This window comes from Gigantopelta aegis, chromosome 7 (assembly GCF_016097555.1).
Source record: "Gigantopelta aegis isolate Gae_Host chromosome 7, Gae_host_genome, whole genome shotgun sequence".
Taxonomy (NCBI): domain Eukaryota; kingdom Metazoa; phylum Mollusca; class Gastropoda; order Neomphalida; family Peltospiridae; genus Gigantopelta; species Gigantopelta aegis.
In genome coordinates, this window is record NC_054705.1 from 8,380,311 (window position 1) to 8,399,224 (window position 18,914).

Genomic DNA, 18,914 nt, shown 5'->3' on the forward strand with positions numbered 1-18,914 from the left:
CTACAGGTACATGTTCAATATACGTATTGCACACCTTAGTCGAAACCGATTAAATACAGCATTCACACTACATATCACACATTAAACTATAGTGTAATGCTGTTGATACAAAATTGAATACCGTACAGCATTCAATACAGCATCACACATTAAACTAGTGTAATGCTGTTTATACAAAATTAAATACAGCATTCACACTACACATCACGCATTAAACTATAGTGTAATGCTGTTTATACAAAATTAAATGCAGCATTCACACTACACATCACACATTAAACTATAGTGTAATGCTGTTGATACAAAATTAAATACAGCATCACACTACACATCACACATTTAACTACACTGCATGTAATGCTGTAAATACAGAATTAACACATCCTACCACATAGGGCTAGCTCTGGGTGAGCAAAACATCTCACCAAATTATCTTTAAAAAATACGAAACCCAGACTTATTTTCCAACAAAACATCAATTATTACTTGAAGTTTTTCCACCAAATTGAAATAACATTCGCCAATTATTCCTAAAATTCGCGATTGGCAGAGCTGGCCCTGCCACATGTACCGTACACAACACAATAATAAAGTCAACTAGCAATCCACTGTTGCTTTTTCTAAGCTGTTTCAAAATTAGTAGCCCAGTTACTCTCAACTGAGGTCACTAGTGTAACATTAATTGGCTCCTAGAATTCTCAATAAATGGTTTGCCAACTCTCTTTAAACTTTACTGTGATCACAACATCCACAGACAGTCGGTGAAACACGGGAACCTATCAACAATTAGTAGACTACCTGTGTCCAGTTGACTTTATGGTTGGTTTGCAAACTGTATTATACTACCGTGTAATTCTGATAATACACTATTCAAGTTCACAACAAACATCCAAATACACATGCCCGAAACCTTAGTGGTATAGGGCATGTAAAACTACTCTCCGTCTCAAAATACAATTGAATGTTAGTATTACCAATGGCGTAGCCAGCATGAGGCAGACAAGGCGCTTGCCTCATCTGGAATTCCCCCAGATTTATAGTATTTTTCCCATGACACTGATATTTATTTTACAGGTCTGGGTTTGCCTCTGCGTTTTTTCCTCTCTGGCTAAGCCCCAGATTACATATACTGAACAAAAAAAGAAATAAGAATAGTTTAATACTTTTTGTATGATTATACAAAATAAAGAGGGATGCTGAAAAATAAAGGGAGCCTGCAAAACATGAAAGCGGGGCATAAAGCACAATGGCAAGGTGGCCCACACCACATCAGTTAAATGGAGCAGTAAGAAAATTGTGATAAAAATAATTTAGTAAAAAGACTCCCCATCAAAATGGGTCTAAAATAATCATTTCAACAGACACAAAATCTAATGAGATTCAGATTTTAAATACATTAAAATAGAGAATAATACATGAGTGGCTGTTAGAAACCAGCTATCTTACGAGTTGTTTTAAAATGTATCTTACGAGTGAAAGCAAGTGATACGTATTTAAACAACGAGTTGTGAGATAAATGGTATCTAACGAACACAAATGTATTATTCTATTTCTTGCATATTCTCAAAAACCAGGTTTTAAGCAAATTTTAACATCTTTTTCAACTCAAAGTTATTTACAGCCATTGCACTTGTAGCTGACTTATGCGTCACAGACACATGAATGTCCGGTTAACTATACATCACAGTCTAATCGATTTCTCCTGTGTAGTTTTTCATTGGCGGTATGGCATTGGTGACCTGGTCATCACCTAAGAGCAGCCAGTTATATGTCTTGAAATTTGTAACCAAAAATAATGCATGGTGTTCTCACCAACGGGTGTGTAAGAATAAAACTTAATTAAAATATGATTTTCTTTCGTTGTTCAGTATATTAAGCACCTCAAACATTTGAATATGAATTGATCAAATACAGCATGATTCACATAATTTCACCTATCAAATGATCTCCCATTTCAAACAGTGTTCTACAACTGGCATATGAGAGATGCAGTTCAGTGGTAGAACATTCACCTGAGGTGTCATGGTTGGTATTATTATCCACTTGGTTCAACATAACTGAGTTAATAATAATATATCATACAAAGCACACGTGTAATAACAATTTTCTGAAGCAATGTTATAACATGACATTGTTTTCCCCAGTCCTAGCTAAGACTTTGCATGTGAAATATGACATCATTTCGTCATCTTCTTCTGGTTGTGGTTGAAATATTTTGAGACGGTCCTTGTTTTTCATCAAAAATAACAATAATAATATGGATAATACAGAAATTATTACACTCACATGTGTGTTGTGCTGTTTTTATGAAGGATGTTCTCGCTCAGGTAATACAAAAATCCCGACACTCATTTCATAAAATCAGTATGACACCAGCTCGTATGATAACCTCTATGTATCAATCTCCCTGGGTAAACCCAATGTTTTTCTCATTCCAACCAGTACATCACAATTGTTATATCTGGTGGAAAGTGTATAAAAGATCACTTGATGTCTTTAATACATAATCCATGAATGCACCAGCCAGTTAATTTTCCTCTGATGTCTTTAATGCGTGTTCCATGACAAAACCATCCAGAAACTGTGACTAAATGATCCAGTTAATTTTCCTGTTATGTCTTTGATATAAGACTCCATCATATGTGCTCATGTGTGATAAAAAAAAGTACACCTGAGGTGGTGAAAATTTCGACCTGGGACAAGGCCTGATTGCATATGATGGAGTCTTTTTCTACCATCCATTCTGTCCTATATACCTGACGATGAGAGAATACATAATCCATGACTATAGCAGTCAATTAAAAGTTTGCTCCTGTTTCTCACACCTGAACTAATGATCTTGATCTCCCTGAAGACATTAAGACCAGCTTGCACCATGTTACATCCTAAACACTCCAAACCTTGTGTGTTCGACTGGGGCATTCAACGCAGCACTAAGACTGAGTCCTAATACAAGACGTGTGTCTTTGGGGTCAATAACACCATCGTCCCATAGCCTGGAAAATAACAAAAATACTGTCAGTCTGCATCATCTCGTAGTCTAGAAAATAAAAATATGTAATTATTTAGTCTATATGAGACATCACTCCATAGTCTGGAATTTAACAAAACATACATTTATTCCGGAAAACAACAAAATTGCATTTAGTCAACATGTACCATCATCTTGTAATCTAGAAAATAAAAATACATTTAGTCTAGACATGTCATCATCCCATAGCCTGAAAAATAACAAAATTACATTTAGTCTAGACATGACATCATCATATAGCCTAAAAAATAACAAAAATACATTTAGTCTAGATGTGTCATCCCATAGATTGAAAAATAACAAAATTACATTTAGTTTAGATGTGTCATCATCATATAGCCTGAAAAATAACAAAAATACATTTAGTCTAGATGTGTCATCCCATAGCCTGAAAAATAACAAAAATACATTTAGTCTAGATGTGTCACCCCATTGATTGAAAAATAACAAAATTACATTTAGTTTAGATGTGTCATCCCATAGCTTGAAAAATAACAAAATTACATTTAGTTTAGATGTGTCATCCCATAGCTTGAAAAATAACAAAATTACATTTAGTTTAGATGTGTCAACATCCCATAATCTGGAAAATAACAAAATTACATTTATTCTAGACATGTCATCATCCCACTTCCTGGAAACTAACAAAAATACTTTTAGTCTAGATGTGTCACCCCATTGATTGAAAAATAACAAAATTACATTTAGTTTAGATGTGTCATCCCATAGCTTGAAAAATAACAAAATTACATTTAGTTTAGATGTGTCAACATCCCATAATCTGGAAAATAACAAAAAATGCATTTATTCTAGACATGTCATCATCCCACTTCCTGGAAAATAACAAAAAATGCATTTATTCTAGACATGTCATCATCCCACTTCCTGGAAAATAACAAAAAATGCATTTATTCTAGACATGTCATCATCCCACTTCCTGGAAAATAACAAAAAATGCATTTATTCTAGACATGTCATCATCCCACTTCCTGGAAACTAACAAAAATACTTTTATTCTAGACATACTATCATCCCATAGACATTTTTGGTCAACAACACCACTAGAGCATATTGATAATCATTATCTAGTGGATGTCAAACTTTTGGTAACTCTTGACTTGTAATCGTCAGAGGAATTCCGCAACATGTTTAAAATAGTAGCAAAATATATTTTATATGCATTTCCCACAGACTGGGCAATATATGCCAAGGCCTTTGATATACCAGTCACGGGGCTGTAGTTAGAATACAATTAAGTAAAAAATATAAGAGCACAGACACACCCACCTAGCACTAGCGAAGTATGGACTTCCTTCCGCATCGTATTTCTTAATGACTGGATCCTTCAATGCACGTTCCTCCTCTTCTGTCCACTACAACAAACAAGGTTATCGGCATATATATGTACAAATTGTTTTCCAGTTCAATACTATCACATATTTTTCCTCCATCATATTTAATATTATATCACCCTTCTGGACATGCTACATAGAGGATATTTCATGTTTTTTGTCAAATATGATTTATATCTCATCAAGTGAAGTTTGCAATCATATCTCACGAGTCACCCTTGCGCGACGAATGTGATCTGATTGCAAACTTCACGAGATGAGACATAAATCATATTTGACAAAAACATGAAATTTTCTATTTATTGTATAACTTTTGGCAATTTACTTTTATTTTTAAAATGCTAGCAGCAAAATAGTTCCGGCTTTCTTACAGTGAAGATAACAGTTTCTACAGTGACGATAACACATTTTAGAGTGAAATTGTGAAATTTTCACTCTCAAATGTGTTATCGTCACTGAGTGACTGTTAACACTTTATTCCATTGATATTTTAAAATATTTCACTAAATGTTATATAATAAAGCTCCACATTCAACTAATGCAAGCAGCATCTCGAAGGCATAATGTTAAATCATTGTGTTAGTCTGGAATTGGACGAATCATCAGCAAGTACTTACAAGAAAACATATACTACAGGCAACCCTCTTTTGCCTCAACGCACATTATCATTCATTATAGAAAAATTCAGTCTGCTGATGTTATTTAGGGTCTGTTTTCCATGTGCTTATTTTGTAAGGTCCAGCCGTGGCGGCTCCAAAAAATCTTTTATGGGGGGTGCACCCGTGACATGAGGTGGAATGCCAAGGGAACTTTGGGGGAGGTTTGGATGGGGATTGTAAAAAAAATTAAAATTAATGTATAATAAAATTATAACTATCGCAAAATTATGGGGGGGGGGGGGGGGGGGGGGGGGGGGGGGGGGCTCGGGCCCCTGTGCCCTCCCCCCTTAGATCTGCCTCTGTCCATGTGTGGTGTAGGCAAAAAAATTATTTATACGGTTATCAATTGTGGAGAGCCTGCTTAAAAGCATCCGTTTTCTGCGTTCCATGCCCATGTAGTACCAAAATCAGCACACTTGAAATACAGCCTTAAGAATGAAACCTTTAACCGATTCAATACATTACTAAATATAAGCCATGTGTACACTTCCGAAGATTGGTTTTGTCAAACTAAACCTTTTCTCACCGGGGGGCGGGACATAGCCCAGTGGTAAAGCGCTCGCTCCAGCCAGTGCACCACGACTGGTACATCAAAGGCCGATGTATGTGCTATCCTGTCTGTGGGATGGTGCATATAAAAGATCCATTGGTGCTAATCGAAAAGAGTAGCTCATGAAGTGGCGACAGCGGGTTTCCTCCCTCAATATCTGTGTGGTCCTTAACCATATATCCGGCGCCATATAACCGTAAATAAAATGTGTTGAGTGTGTCGTTAAATAAAACATTTCCTTCCTTTTTTCTCACCGTTTTGCCCTCTCTCTCTCTCTGTTCTTTGGTGATCTGTGCTAGAACGTTAGCTGCTTGTTCTCCTCCCATCACCGAGATTCGAGCATTGGGCCACATGTACATGAACCGTGGACTATAAGATAAAAAACAAAAACAGTAATAAATACATTTATAATAACACAGACATACAGTGTTCAGCCATCTGTACATAAATCATGGACAATAAAAAACCCATAGTAAACAGCTTACCAAAATCAGCAGATAAATATAAATATGTGTGTTTTTAAAATACACTGAAAACTTGCTAGATCCTGCCCTCATACTCACCCAGACACATAAACACACTCTCTTACACACATAATATACCTACAAACACAGAGGCACAAACACACGCATGTGCATCATTCGTTAATTTTAGACAAATTTCAAATTAACAGTTCAAAGGATTCAGTTAATTTGAAATTGTAAGACTTATTTTCAAATTACATGTAACTATAAATGGTTTCAACTGAGTGGTCCAAGTGTTGTAAATTGAAACTGGCTGCTAATCTGAAGTTCTGTCATGCGTTTTTGTCTAGTAATATTTTATGTCAACAAGTGATGTGTAAAAATAAAGGATATTCCCATCAACTTTATTTTAATGTTAATCTGGGTCACAAAAGTAAAGAGAACACAAACCGGAGTTACAAGAGAAACTAGATATCTGGTCTTACTTGTAGGCTCTTCCACACATCCCATAATTCCCTGCTCCATAGGACCCGCCAATTATAACGGTGAACTTGGGGACCTGGGCACATGCAACGGCTGTTACCATTTTAGCACCGTTTTTAGCAATCCCACCTGCCTCAGCTTCTCGGCCAACCATAAAACCTACAAGAATTCCGCAGCATTAAATGCCTTGCCTACTACAAACATATTTGATGTTGCTGACAGTTGCATTTACTTTAATAGATGTTCATCTCAAAAAAGATATATATTAAAAAAAATTCCAAACATTAAAAAAATTCAATTTAAAAAAAAAAATCTTTTAACATGCATTGTGATGAACATAGCTGTGATGTCTGCCCCAGCATAGCATACTTGAACCGTAATGGATTTAAGCAAGGAAATACACAAATATAAATATAATTAAAATATATTGCACCTGTACCTCACCCTCAATTATAAAATGTGAAACAAAAACAAAAACATGTTAATTTTAAGTGCTATGAATGGAAATTAATGGAAGGGAGAGAAGAGACCCACCAACATGTTTAATAAGTGAAAATATATGATTCTAGAGTGAAAAGAACATGATCGGTTACACAGTTTGTTTAAATTGTAAACGTTCATTTCTTACCTGTGATGTTCTGTAAAAATATTAATGGAATACCACGTTGACAGCACAACTCAATAAAATGCGTGCCCTGAAACAAATTAAAAGATATTCTTGTAATATATAAGTAGGAGCCTTGATTGTTTTTAAAGGATCCACAAATTACAATATTTTAAGGTGAATTGCCCCTCATGTCATATTATGTTATTTTAAATGGTGGTGGTGGGTGATTCTTCATGACCTAACTTAAAATTTCATGTCATATCAAGAACCATGACATTCCATTTGTGAGTCAGTGGATGGAATGAAAAAAATTACAAACAGATTTCAAGGATAAAAATATCATCTAAATAAACAGAAAATGTTTTTTAAAATGTTATCTTTAAAGTAGCGGATCACTATCAGCTTTTACCAAAAACAGAAGAGGAACTAGTCTTGAGTTCTGTTAAAATCCACAGTTGTAAAATCTTGGGGGTCTGATGGGAAGTAATCCTACCTTTAAGGCAGAGTCGGAGAATAAGACGCCGTTGTTTCCTATTATTCCAACTGGATAGCCCCACAATCGAGCAAACCCTGTAACAAAATTAACACATTTTACAAAGTGTGTCACCCAAATTTATTAAATTTTCAAAGTCATGCTAAATATGGAATATGAAGACAAAAAAAAGCAACAACATTTGAGCACATTTCAATCTAAGTCTATGTCATGTTCAGTATGTGTAGTGGTGGCAGTTAGTTTCCGTAACCATAAACCACAAATAAAATGTTAAACAAGACATTGGAAACTTCTTTTATGTGAAGTTTATGATAATTGGATAAGAAATGAAGTCTGTAGACACCACAATTTCTATTGTTACCAATAGTGGCTTTGACCTTTGATGACAGACACGATTGTGCACCCTACTGAAAAAAACTTATTTTACTCGAACACAGCAATATTAATGCAGACTGAGAGATGGACACTTGCTAAAAATTATAACAAGCGGAAAATAAAAATCGGTAATAGAATTGATAAAAAGCGGAAATCTGTTTTATAATGGAAAATAATCATACCTGTGATGCATAGAGGAGAAACACAAACACATTCAAAATATGATCTTTTTCGTATATGTGAAGTTGCATAAAACTCAGATGAGAAATGAAGGAAGTGATGTTTTATTTAATGACGCACTCAACACATTGTATTTACAGTTATATGGCGTCAAAAGATGAAAAATGAAGTAAGAAAAACAGCAAATTAATTTCTATTTTTAGTAGCTGTGACCTTAACTGTTGACACAAACAACAATCTGTACCGTCCCTCCCCACCCTGCCCAACAACAGTGAATTGATCTTAGGGCCTCTGACTCTTCACATGAATGCTCCAGTAATTTGTTACCTGTGATAAGAGTTTCTCCGTACATCGACTTGAATTCATCAAACCTGCTGCCATCAACAATCCTTGCTATAACCTGCAGAATATAACCAGACACGGATCAAGCAAACGGTTTATGTAACAATGCACTCAACACATTTTATTTACAGTTATATGGCATCAGACATATCAGGGCAAGCAAAACATTTCGGCGAATTATCTAAAAAAAAAATGCAAAACCCAGTTATTTTCCAACAAAACATAAATTATTACTTGAAATGTTTTTTGCCAAATTAAAATAAAATTCACCAATTATTCCTAAAATTTGCATTTGGCGAATTTGGCAAGTGGTAGAGCTAGCCCTACATATGATTAAGGACCACACAGATAATGAAATAGGAAACTCGCTGTCGCCACTTGATGGACCACTCTTTTCGTTTAACAGCAAGGGATCTTTTATATGCACCATCGCAGACAGGATAGTACATATCACGGCCTTTGTTACACCAGCTGTGGAGCACTGACTGGAACGAGAAATAGCCCGATGGGGCCACAGAATGGGATCGATCCTAAACTGACTTCACATCAAGCGATTGCTTTACCACTGGGCTACATCGCACCACCCTGCCGAATAACCACACAGAGATCGTGTTATTAGTGTGTTTCAAAGTAGGCAATCCACTCCACACAGAGATCTTTTTATTAGTGTGTTTCAAAGTAGGCAATCCACTCCACACAGAGATCGTGTTATTAGTGTGTTTCAAAGTAGGCAATCCACTCCACACAGAGATCGTGTTATTAGTGTGTTTCAAAGTAGGCAATCCACCCCACACCAAATAATGTACATTGTAATTAACCTGTAATGTAATGGAACACGTACTTGTAAAAACACAGTTGGCACAGATGTCATACTTGCTTATTAAACAATCAGTTGTCAGCATATTCTAAATTAACTTTTAAATCTACAGTACACAGCACAACAATAAAATCAACCACCCATGGCTGGTTACTTAATGTTGGTAATTTCCTAAGCTGAAAATACCAAAAACAAGAGTTTGTTTTACGGCACCACTAGAGCACATTGATTTATTAATCATAGGCTATTGGATGTCTCAAACATGTGGTAATTTTGACATATATTCTTAGAGAGGAATCTAGCTACATTTTTCAATTAGTAGCAAGGGATCTTTTACATGCACCATCTCACAGACAGGATAGCACATACCACAGTCTTTGATATACCAGTTATGGTGCACTGACTAAACGAGAAACAGTCCAATGAGCCCATTGATGAGGATCGATCCTGAATACACCAATGAAGAAGTAATTACCCAGCAACATCTACATGTATAACCATTAGTTGGTGCATCAAACTCATTTTGCACTTTACTGTGGTCACACTATCCACACAGACAATTGGTGAAACAGACTGAAAACCATCTAGCTGACCACCCATGTCTCGTTGACTTTATTGCTGGTTTGTGTGCTGTATGTATACAGTCGATGAAACAGACTGGAAACCATCTAGCCAACCACCTATGTCTAGTTGACTTTATTGTTTGTTTGTGTACTGTATGTATATAGTCGGTTGGTTTGTGTACTGTATGTATAGTCAGTGAAACAGACTGGAAACCATCTAGCTGACCACCCATGTCTAGTTGACCTTATTGTTGGTTTGTGTACTGTATGTATACAGTCGGTGAAACAGACTGGAAACCATCTAGCCAACCACCCGTCTAGTTGACTTTATTGTTGGTTTGTGTACTGTATGTATAGTCAGTGAAACAGACTGGAAACCAACCACCTATGTCTAGTTGACCGTATTGTTGGTTTGTGTACTGTATGTATACAGTCAGTGAAACAGACTGGGAAACATCTAGCTGACCACCCGTACCTAGTTGACCTTACTGTTGGTTTGTCTATAGTCAGTGAATCAGACTGGGAACCATCTAGCCAACCACCTATGTCTAGGTGACTTTATTGTTGGTTTGTGTACTGTATGTATAGTCAGTGAAACAGACTGGAAACCCAACTAGCTGACCATCCATATCTAGTTAACTTTATTGTTGGTTTGTGTACTGTATGTATACAGTCGGTGAAACTGACCACCCATGTCTAGTTGACTTTATCGTTGGGTTGTGTACTGTATGTATACAGTCAGTGAAACAGACTGGAAACCATCTAGCTGACCACCTATGTCTAGTTGACTTTATTGTTGGTTTGTGTACTGTATGTATACAGTAGGTGAAACAGACTGGAAACCATCTAGCTGACCACCCATGTCTGGTTGGGTTGTATACTGTACAGTTATAAACAAAAGCATTTATGAATCATGTACATTAATTCATTATATTGTATAATGAATTCTAATTAAACATAATGTAAATTAATTTTATTTTAAAGTAATTTTTAAAAGTAACAAGATTCAGGCTGAAATTACCTCTCTGACATCGAATGTCTTTTTCAGGTTGCCCCCGACAATACCGTATATTTCGTCTGCTGGATAAAGTGGGTCTTCTGGAGTTTGTATTGTTACCTAAAATATTAACATTTAAAATAACATTCACATATCACACCAATTGATTTGTTTAAGCAAACACTTTGAACATATTAAAACTATAAGTGAAAAGTGTATGTTTGTTACATCTTTGGTTTTTCAGTAAAGAACGTGCAAAAACTCACTGTGGTAAGAAAAGTTTGAATACATGTTGTATACTAATATCATGATAAGTTATAAAAATGCTGAGTTTATGCTGAATAATTAACAACAGCATTGGGAATTGGTCGTAACGTAACCGGTTTCAGTGGCGTCGTGGTTAGGCCATCGGTCTACAGGCTAGTAGGTACTGGGTTCGGATCCCAGTCGAGGCATGGGATTTTTAATCCAGATACCGACTCCAAACCCTGAGTGAGTGCTCCGCAAGACTCAATGGGTAGGCGTAAACCACTTGCGTCGTTAAATAAAAGAAAGAAACTTTGGTCGTAACGTCTTCATTCATTATAGTTGCAACATGTTTGCACCAACCGATTTATTGATTATACAATCACTTACCACAATACTAATTTAATATCTATTCAATCTCTGTTTTGGCAAATTTTACAAGTTGTGTTAGACAAACAAAATACAAGAGACTAAAGACTCATATTTACCATTTTAAACTTAAACTTTTATTAAATTAGCTGGAACTGAAGAAATGTGTATACTTGTTGTACACTTACGTTAGGTGTTTTCTTGTAGTTGAGGTTACTGACAACTCGTCTAGCTTGGTGCAGTGCATGTTCGTCATTCAGAGCATAGTAATCTGTAACTCCTGACTGACTGGAAATGAATGAATGAATGAATGAATGAATGAATGAATGAGTAAATAAATTAATAAATAAATAATAAAGAGGATGGAGGGAGGGATGGGAAAGAGAAAGGGAGGGAGAGGTGGAGAGAAAGATAGGGGGAAGAGGGACAGAAAGAAAAAAAAGCAGAAAAGAAAGTAAGCAAGCATGAAGGAAGGAAGAAGGAAGGAAATATTTTATTTAACGACACATTCAACACATTTTATTTAGTTATATGGCGTCAGGACCACACAGATATAGAGAGAGGAAACCCACTGTCACCACTTCATGGACTACTCTTTTCGATTAGCAGCAAGGGATCTTTTATATGCACCATCCCACAGACAGGATAGTACATGCCACAGCCTTTGTTACACCAGCTGTGGAGCACTGGTTGGAACGAGAAATAGCCCAATGGGTCCACCGACTGGAATTATCCTAGATCAATCGTGCGTCAGGTAAGCACTCTACCACTGAACTACATGTATGTCCCGCCGCTACGAATGAATGAATGAATGAATGAATGAATGAATGAATGAATGAATGAATGAATGAATGAATGAATGAAATTAACCACACAATATAAATAAATTCCATGCTTACCTACAATGTAAATCAGCCCCACCCAAATCCTCTGCTGACCACACCTCCCCTGTGGCCGCTTTCACCTGTAGAGTAAACAAAAATTAAAGTCGTAATTCTAAGTAAATATTTTAGTCCATTTTTCAAGATTTATATTTACACTATAAATCTAATTTGAGGATATATATATATATATATATATATATATATATAGAGAGAGAGAGAGAGAGAGAGAGAGAGAGAGAGAGAGAGAGAGAGAGAGAGAGAGAGAGAGAGAGAGAGAGAGAGAGAGAGAGAGAGAGAGAGAGAGAGAGAGAGAGAGACCCAAAAATAAGTTCAATTTTTTTTCTAGTTTACATACAATAATACTTTCATCAAATTAAAAATGATAAGGCCAGATGTATCACATTTCGGAAAATTTTAACCTGAAAAGACATTACTTACAAGTGGAGGACCTGCCAGGAAAATAGTTCCCTGTTTGCGTACGATAATACTCTCATCCGACATGGCTGGGACATAGGCACCACCCGCCGTACAGCTTCCCAACACAACAGCAATCTACAGAAAAATAACAATAACAATAACAAGCATTCTGAAAGTACTGCTAAAGCAATACATGTCCCCTACCGAACCCAACAAAGTTTGTTTTTATCTCCTAAATTCAAGGGCCATACTTCTGTGAAAATTAGGTCAATCACCATGAACGTTAAACTTGATCAGTAACAGTACATGATAAAGGTATATACAAAATTTCACCTCAATACCTTCAGTCATTGCAAAACAAAAATCATATCTCCTAATTTTAAGGGCCATAACCCATCAAAAATGGGTAAATCGCCATGAAAGTTAAATGGGGTCTGTAGCAGTACATGATAAAGCTATACACAAAATTTCAGTTCTATATCTCAAGGCCTTCTGAAGAAAAGTCAGGAAAACTAATTTTCAAATCTCCTAAGTTCAAAGGCAATATCTCCATCAAAAATGAGTAAATCGCCATGAAAGTCTGTACATTATAAAGTCTGTGACAGTACAATATAAAGCTATACAAAACATTTCTGTAAAAAAAAAAAAAAAAATTAATTAAAGTTTTAAAACATTATATTATGAATTTTTTTTTTTAATAATTCAAATGCATTGATATACGACAAAGTTTGTGAGAAATGTAGTTAAAAACAAACCTTTAATGTTGAGCTAATGTAAAATATTTGAATTAAAATGTTTTAATTAAAAAAAATTCACATGTATCAAAAATTGTGATGAACATACAGGTACATAGGTGAAACTATAAATCAAGTTTTATTGATCTAGGTCTTATAGTTTCTGAGAAATATTGTCAAACACAAAACTTTAATGTTCAGCTAAATGCAAAAGCTGCCAGTCACCATCGCTGTTACTGCCACTGGAAAAAGTAATATCCATACCCTGCCTTTTGACTTTGTAAACGTGAGAGGGGGTGGGACGTAGCCCAGTTGTAAAGCGCTCGTTTGATGTGCGGTCGATCTGGGATCGATCCCCGTCGGTGGGCCCATTGTGCTATTTCTCGTTCCAGCCAGTGCACCACAACTAGTATATCAAAGGCTGTGGTATGTACTACTCTGTCTGTGGGATAGTGCATATAAAAGAAACCTTGCTGCTATCGAAAAGAGTAGCCCATGAAGTGGCGACAGCGGGTTTTCTCTCTCAATATATGTGTGGTCCTTAACCATATGTCTGACACCATATCATCGTAAATAAATTGTGTTGAGCGTGTCATTAAATAAAACATTTCTTTCTTTGTAAATGTGAGATGAAAACTGCTGCTATTAATTGATTTTGCAACTGCTTTTGTTGTAACACTGCCAACTGTACATTTCGATGGACGATATCTGCATCAAGACACCTGTACAGAGTTTTTTTAAGGGTTTTTGTTGTGTTTTTTTTTTATCCTGCTGCCCCCTTTCCTTTCTCTCATTTGACTTCCATCTTATTTCTTCCCAATCTATCAACTCCTCTACCTTTCAACTCCTTTCACTGTCCACTTCCACATCCCAGTCCTTGTCCCTCCAATCGCAACAGGTGCTTGTCTCTTGTAGTTGTTGTGTAAACCACTTGCACCAACCAGTGATCCATAACTGGTTCAACAAAGGCCATGGTTTGTGCTATCCTGCATGTGGGAAATGCAAATAAAAGATCCCTTGCTGCTAATCAGAAAGAGTAGCCCATGTAGTGGCGACAGTGGGTTTCCTCTCAAAATCTGTGGTCCTTGACCATATGACTGACGCCATATAACCGTAAATAAAATGTGTTGAGTGCGTCGTTAAATAAAACATTTCTTTCTTTCTTGTAGTTGTCTGCACCTGCCATTTCCCATCAGCTTTTAGTTGTGGGCTTCGGAGTGTGTTCAGTAGCTACTTATGGTATAGTTAACAAGCACTTTTAGTTGTGGGCTTCGGAGTGTGTTCAGTAGCTACTTATGGTATAGTTAAGAAGCACTTTTAGTTGTGGGCTTCGGAGTGTGTTCAGTAGCTACTTATGGTATAGTTAAGAAGCACTTTTAGTTGTGGGCTTCGGAGTGTGTTCAGTAGCTACTTATGGTATAGTTAAGAAGCACTTTTAGTTGTGGGCTTCGGAGTGTGTTCAGTAGCTACTTATGGTATAGTTAACAAGCACTTTTAGCTGTGGGCTTCGGAGTGTGTTCAGTAGCTACTTATGGTATAGTTAAGAAGCACTTTTCTTGTCCACTGGACAGGGTTATCCAGCTTTTGCACGGTGCTAGAAAAATCTGTCTGACCCTAGGGATAGATAAATCTGTCTGACCCAAGGGCTAGATGATTTTTACATATGTGTGACATCATAACTCATGTTTTACGACGATTGATGTCATAATTCAAGGTTTTTAAAATTCTGTTTGCCAATTCACGTTGTATCATTGTTTTAAAAATATGTAAATAAATTAATATTTTCAACTTTATATTTATTGTTAAGTTCTTGAGTCATAATGTCATTGCATAAGTTGTACTATATTTTTCAGTGTATGATTAAGTGAGTTTCATTCTTTGTAGGTGAAATGTTTACAAATCGTTCAACAATAAACAAACCATACATAGCTTACAAAATTAATGTTTTGTGATTGTAATTTAAAAGGGCAAGAAAAAGAACCAATCACCGTTGTGAGGTATAGATACGGTAATTCCAACCCTCGGGACAAAATGTTTTTGTAAGGGTCTTAGTAAACCTCGGCCCTCACAAAAAACATTTTGTCTCTCGGGTTGGAATTGCCTTATCTGTACCTCACAATGGTGATAGATTCTATTAGTACAGAGTTAGTCACCTGAGGAACACCAGCAGCTGACATTGTCGCCTGGTTGTAGAAAATCCGACCAAAGTGATCGCGATCAGGAAACACTTCCGAATGTCTTGGAAGATTAGCACCACCGGAGTCGACTGAAAATTATATTAATATTTTACTGAATTAATTGAGATCATCCGTAACCAAAACTTTTATTTTTATTTCATTTGTAACTATATTTAAAATAGGAAGCTTGGGTAAATTACACGATTCAAATTTATTACAAAACACTAAAATAATTGTTTTAAGTTTGAGGGGCATTCCATGTCAAATCAATCACTTTTAAGACACACCTTCTTTGACTTTAGATACACTTATAGTGGTTAGAGGAAAATGACAGAATCTTAATTTTAGACTTGCATCTGACTATTCTTCGAGATACAGATAACTGAAGTTTGATCTCATTTTCAAAAGGAAAAAGTCAAATGTTTTTTTAAAGGTAATGATTATATAAATAAATTTTATTATATGCCACACATTCAGAATTAAACCACAAAAACATTATAGTTTGACACGACAATTAAATTTGCCACCATACCCCCACCTCCAAAAACATTATATATATATATATATAATGTCAAAGATTTATTTCAAAACATAACTGAATATTCATGTAGAATATTTCCTGAAACACATAACAGTCAGAATAATAATCCATTGTATGTTATTACATGGATTGCAACTTTTAACACTTTCTGAATTATGTCTTTAAAAAAAATAAGACTGCATTACGCTAGATATATACAAGGGAGATTATTCTGCATAGCTATATCCTGGGCCCGGAGATGTTTCTTCACTGTGATTGGATAATACGATCCACCTTTCACCGTGGGGTCATTTGTTACTATCATACACTCCACCCTGATGTAATAATGAAAATAGAAATAATTTATAAAATACAAGATAGCTCTCATGTAAATTCATAAATTGCTAATTAACATTATCACAGACCTCACTATTTAAGGGGAGCTATCAATCTCTCTCCCCATCACTCCCTTCAAACTAGCCAAGAACAGTAATTTTCAGCTCGATATTTTGCCAAATTTTAATCAACATTAACTGATCTAACATATCATAAAAATTATAAAAACCCACAAAAATAATACTTACCGATTCAAATAAGAACTTTATTTTATGTATTTATAAAACATTTCAGTGAATATATATGTGAGTAAAAATTATAAACTTGTACCCACTCAAAGAGGTTTTTGTCAAAAATTAATCCGGTAGTCTAAAGGTTAAGAAATGTACCCTGAAACTCGACCAATCCCAGTGATGATGCCTCCAGCTGGGACGTCTTCTCCCTTGTACAGATTGTATCCAGCCAACTGACTCAGTTCCAGAAATGGAGACCTGTAAAAAAAACCCATTAATATTCACCAAATAACAGTTGAGGAAATAACTAAGTTTTGTTTTATTTTATACAGACTATAAACAGGTATTCTAGATTGGCATACAGATAAAAGAGCACTTCCATATCTTTGGAATGTAAATATTTTATGATGTAATTCACAGGTTTCTGTTTGAATATGTAACAGTTGTTGTAATAAGGAATATTTTTCTTTCAAAAATTGTTAATTATGACATTATTAAAGGGACATTCCTGAATTTCCTGCAATTTTTAAGCTGCAATCGACTAACAGACTTTTTAACAATTGTAATTACATATTAAATATATTTTTCTGCATAAAATATTAGTGGCTGTATATTAAACATGTTTCTGATCGTTCTAATATTTGTATTAGGTTAAATTTCATTTTATTTCTTAAAATACATTTTTTTCGTACATACAAAATTATTTAAAGATAAAATCCAGTTTGGGCTTCTTACAAATATTAAGACAACCAGAAACACATTGGATAAATAAACACTGATATTCTAAATAAGAAAATATATTTAATATGTAAGTTTAATCGTAGAAACATTTTATTAGTCGGAAACATCTTACAATGCAGCAAACTCAGGAATGTCCCTTTAACAGTATTTACAAATAATACATACTCTGCATCTAGTAGCGTATTTATTCTCTCCCTTGGTAACATCTTTCCTCTCGAGGTTTGACGGTCTCTGGATTTAGCTCCTCCACCTACAGTAAATATAAAACTGTATCACTGTACATGACTGAACAAATGCAACACAATTAGCTAACGGTACTGATGCTTTATAAGCTAACATTAGAGATATGTATGTATTGGTGATTAAAAACCAAAAACATTTTACAGAACAATTGTTGTATTAATTACTAATAAACATGTGCTACGTATTCCCAAACATGCAATTAAATAAGCCAATTCAAAAACGATTCCATCTTCAAAACTGCGTAAATTATAATATATACCCTGCAGAATTACATCTACTTTTGACTTGAGTTCATCCACCAGACTTTTCATCCGAGAATAGTTCTCCTGAAAAACAGACAAAAACAATTTTAAAATAAGCTTGATACTTGTAGTAACGTAGTTTACCACTTTGTACTCATGTGCAACCATATATAGTACAGTAATTAAAACAAAATTATCTGTGTATACATTTGTTAAATGTACTTAAATTGCCAATGAGAAAAAAATATCCACCTGCCCCACCCCACCCCACCCCGACTCAATTATAAATACTGATAGGGCTTACAAATATTGAAATAAGAAACCTCACCTTAAGTTGCTTAACCTAAACAGTAAACTTAAAATGTAACCCTAACCCAAAAGTATCAAGTAGTAGGGAACCGGGTTGATATCTTACTGCCCATGATTAATACATCAGTATGTTCTAGGGATGTCGTTTAACGGGAAAACATTAACTTTTTATTCTGCATAAAGTTTTAATGTGATAAAGATAATCATGAATGGCAATGTCGAGTGGTTATTGAATGTCACCTGATATTCTGGAGCATTTGTGTCTGGACTGGTGCCAATAGGAGCGACGTCATCTGTGTACAACTGTCGTGCACAAATAATTCGACGACATTCTTTATGGACAAGATGTCGTATGCAGTGTAATGGCTTTCTAAACATTGTAGTATAGCACATGAATTAGATAAAACGAAGTGGACTTGGAACTAATCAAGAAAATTGTGAGTTATCTCCCATTACAATTTGGCACTTCCGAATAGCTTTCCTCCTTTCCGTTAGAGCACTATTTTATTTCCATCTTTTGAACTATATAATGTTTAGAATAGGATTTCAA

At 35.4% G+C, this 18,914-nt stretch overlaps 1 protein-coding gene across 1 annotated transcript; it reads right to left on the reverse strand.

Moving 5' to 3' along the window:
- Positions 1–1,750: 1,750 nt before the first annotated feature.
- Positions 1,751–18,792, reverse strand: LOC121377176 (methylcrotonoyl-CoA carboxylase beta chain, mitochondrial-like). The gene is made up of 17 exons (XM_041505083.1): positions 18,605–18,792; positions 18,073–18,139; positions 17,736–17,820; positions 16,986–17,087; positions 16,470–16,595; positions 15,717–15,831; positions 12,851–12,964; positions 12,428–12,492; positions 11,717–11,816; positions 10,938–11,033; positions 8,522–8,594; positions 7,640–7,716; positions 7,168–7,234; positions 6,542–6,698; positions 5,847–5,961; positions 4,319–4,404; positions 1,751–2,996 (listed from the first exon to the last, which is right to left on the reverse strand). The coding sequence occupies exons 1-17, from the start codon at positions 18,755–18,757 to the stop codon at positions 2,879–2,881; spliced, it is 1,716 nt and encodes a 571-aa protein (XP_041361017.1). The 5' UTR covers positions 18,758–18,792; the 3' UTR covers positions 1,751–2,878.
- Positions 18,793–18,914: the final 122 nt, after the last annotated feature.

What these genes read in the sequence shown, in the direction of transcription:
- LOC121377176 (XM_041505083.1), bottom strand. Translation starts at nt 18,757, where the DNA reads ATGTGCTATACTACAATGTTTAGAAAGCCATTACACTGCATACGACAT. An exon ending in GGGATTGGTCGAGTTTCAGG is followed by an intron (nt 16,596 to 16,985) that starts GTACATTTCTTA and finishes TTATTACATCAG; the next exon opens with GGTGGAGTGTATGATAGTAA. An exon ending in TCTCCGACTCTGCCTTAAAG is followed by an intron (nt 7,235 to 7,639) that starts GTAGGATTACTT and finishes AATTTGTTTCAG; the next exon opens with GGCACGCATTTTATTGAGTT.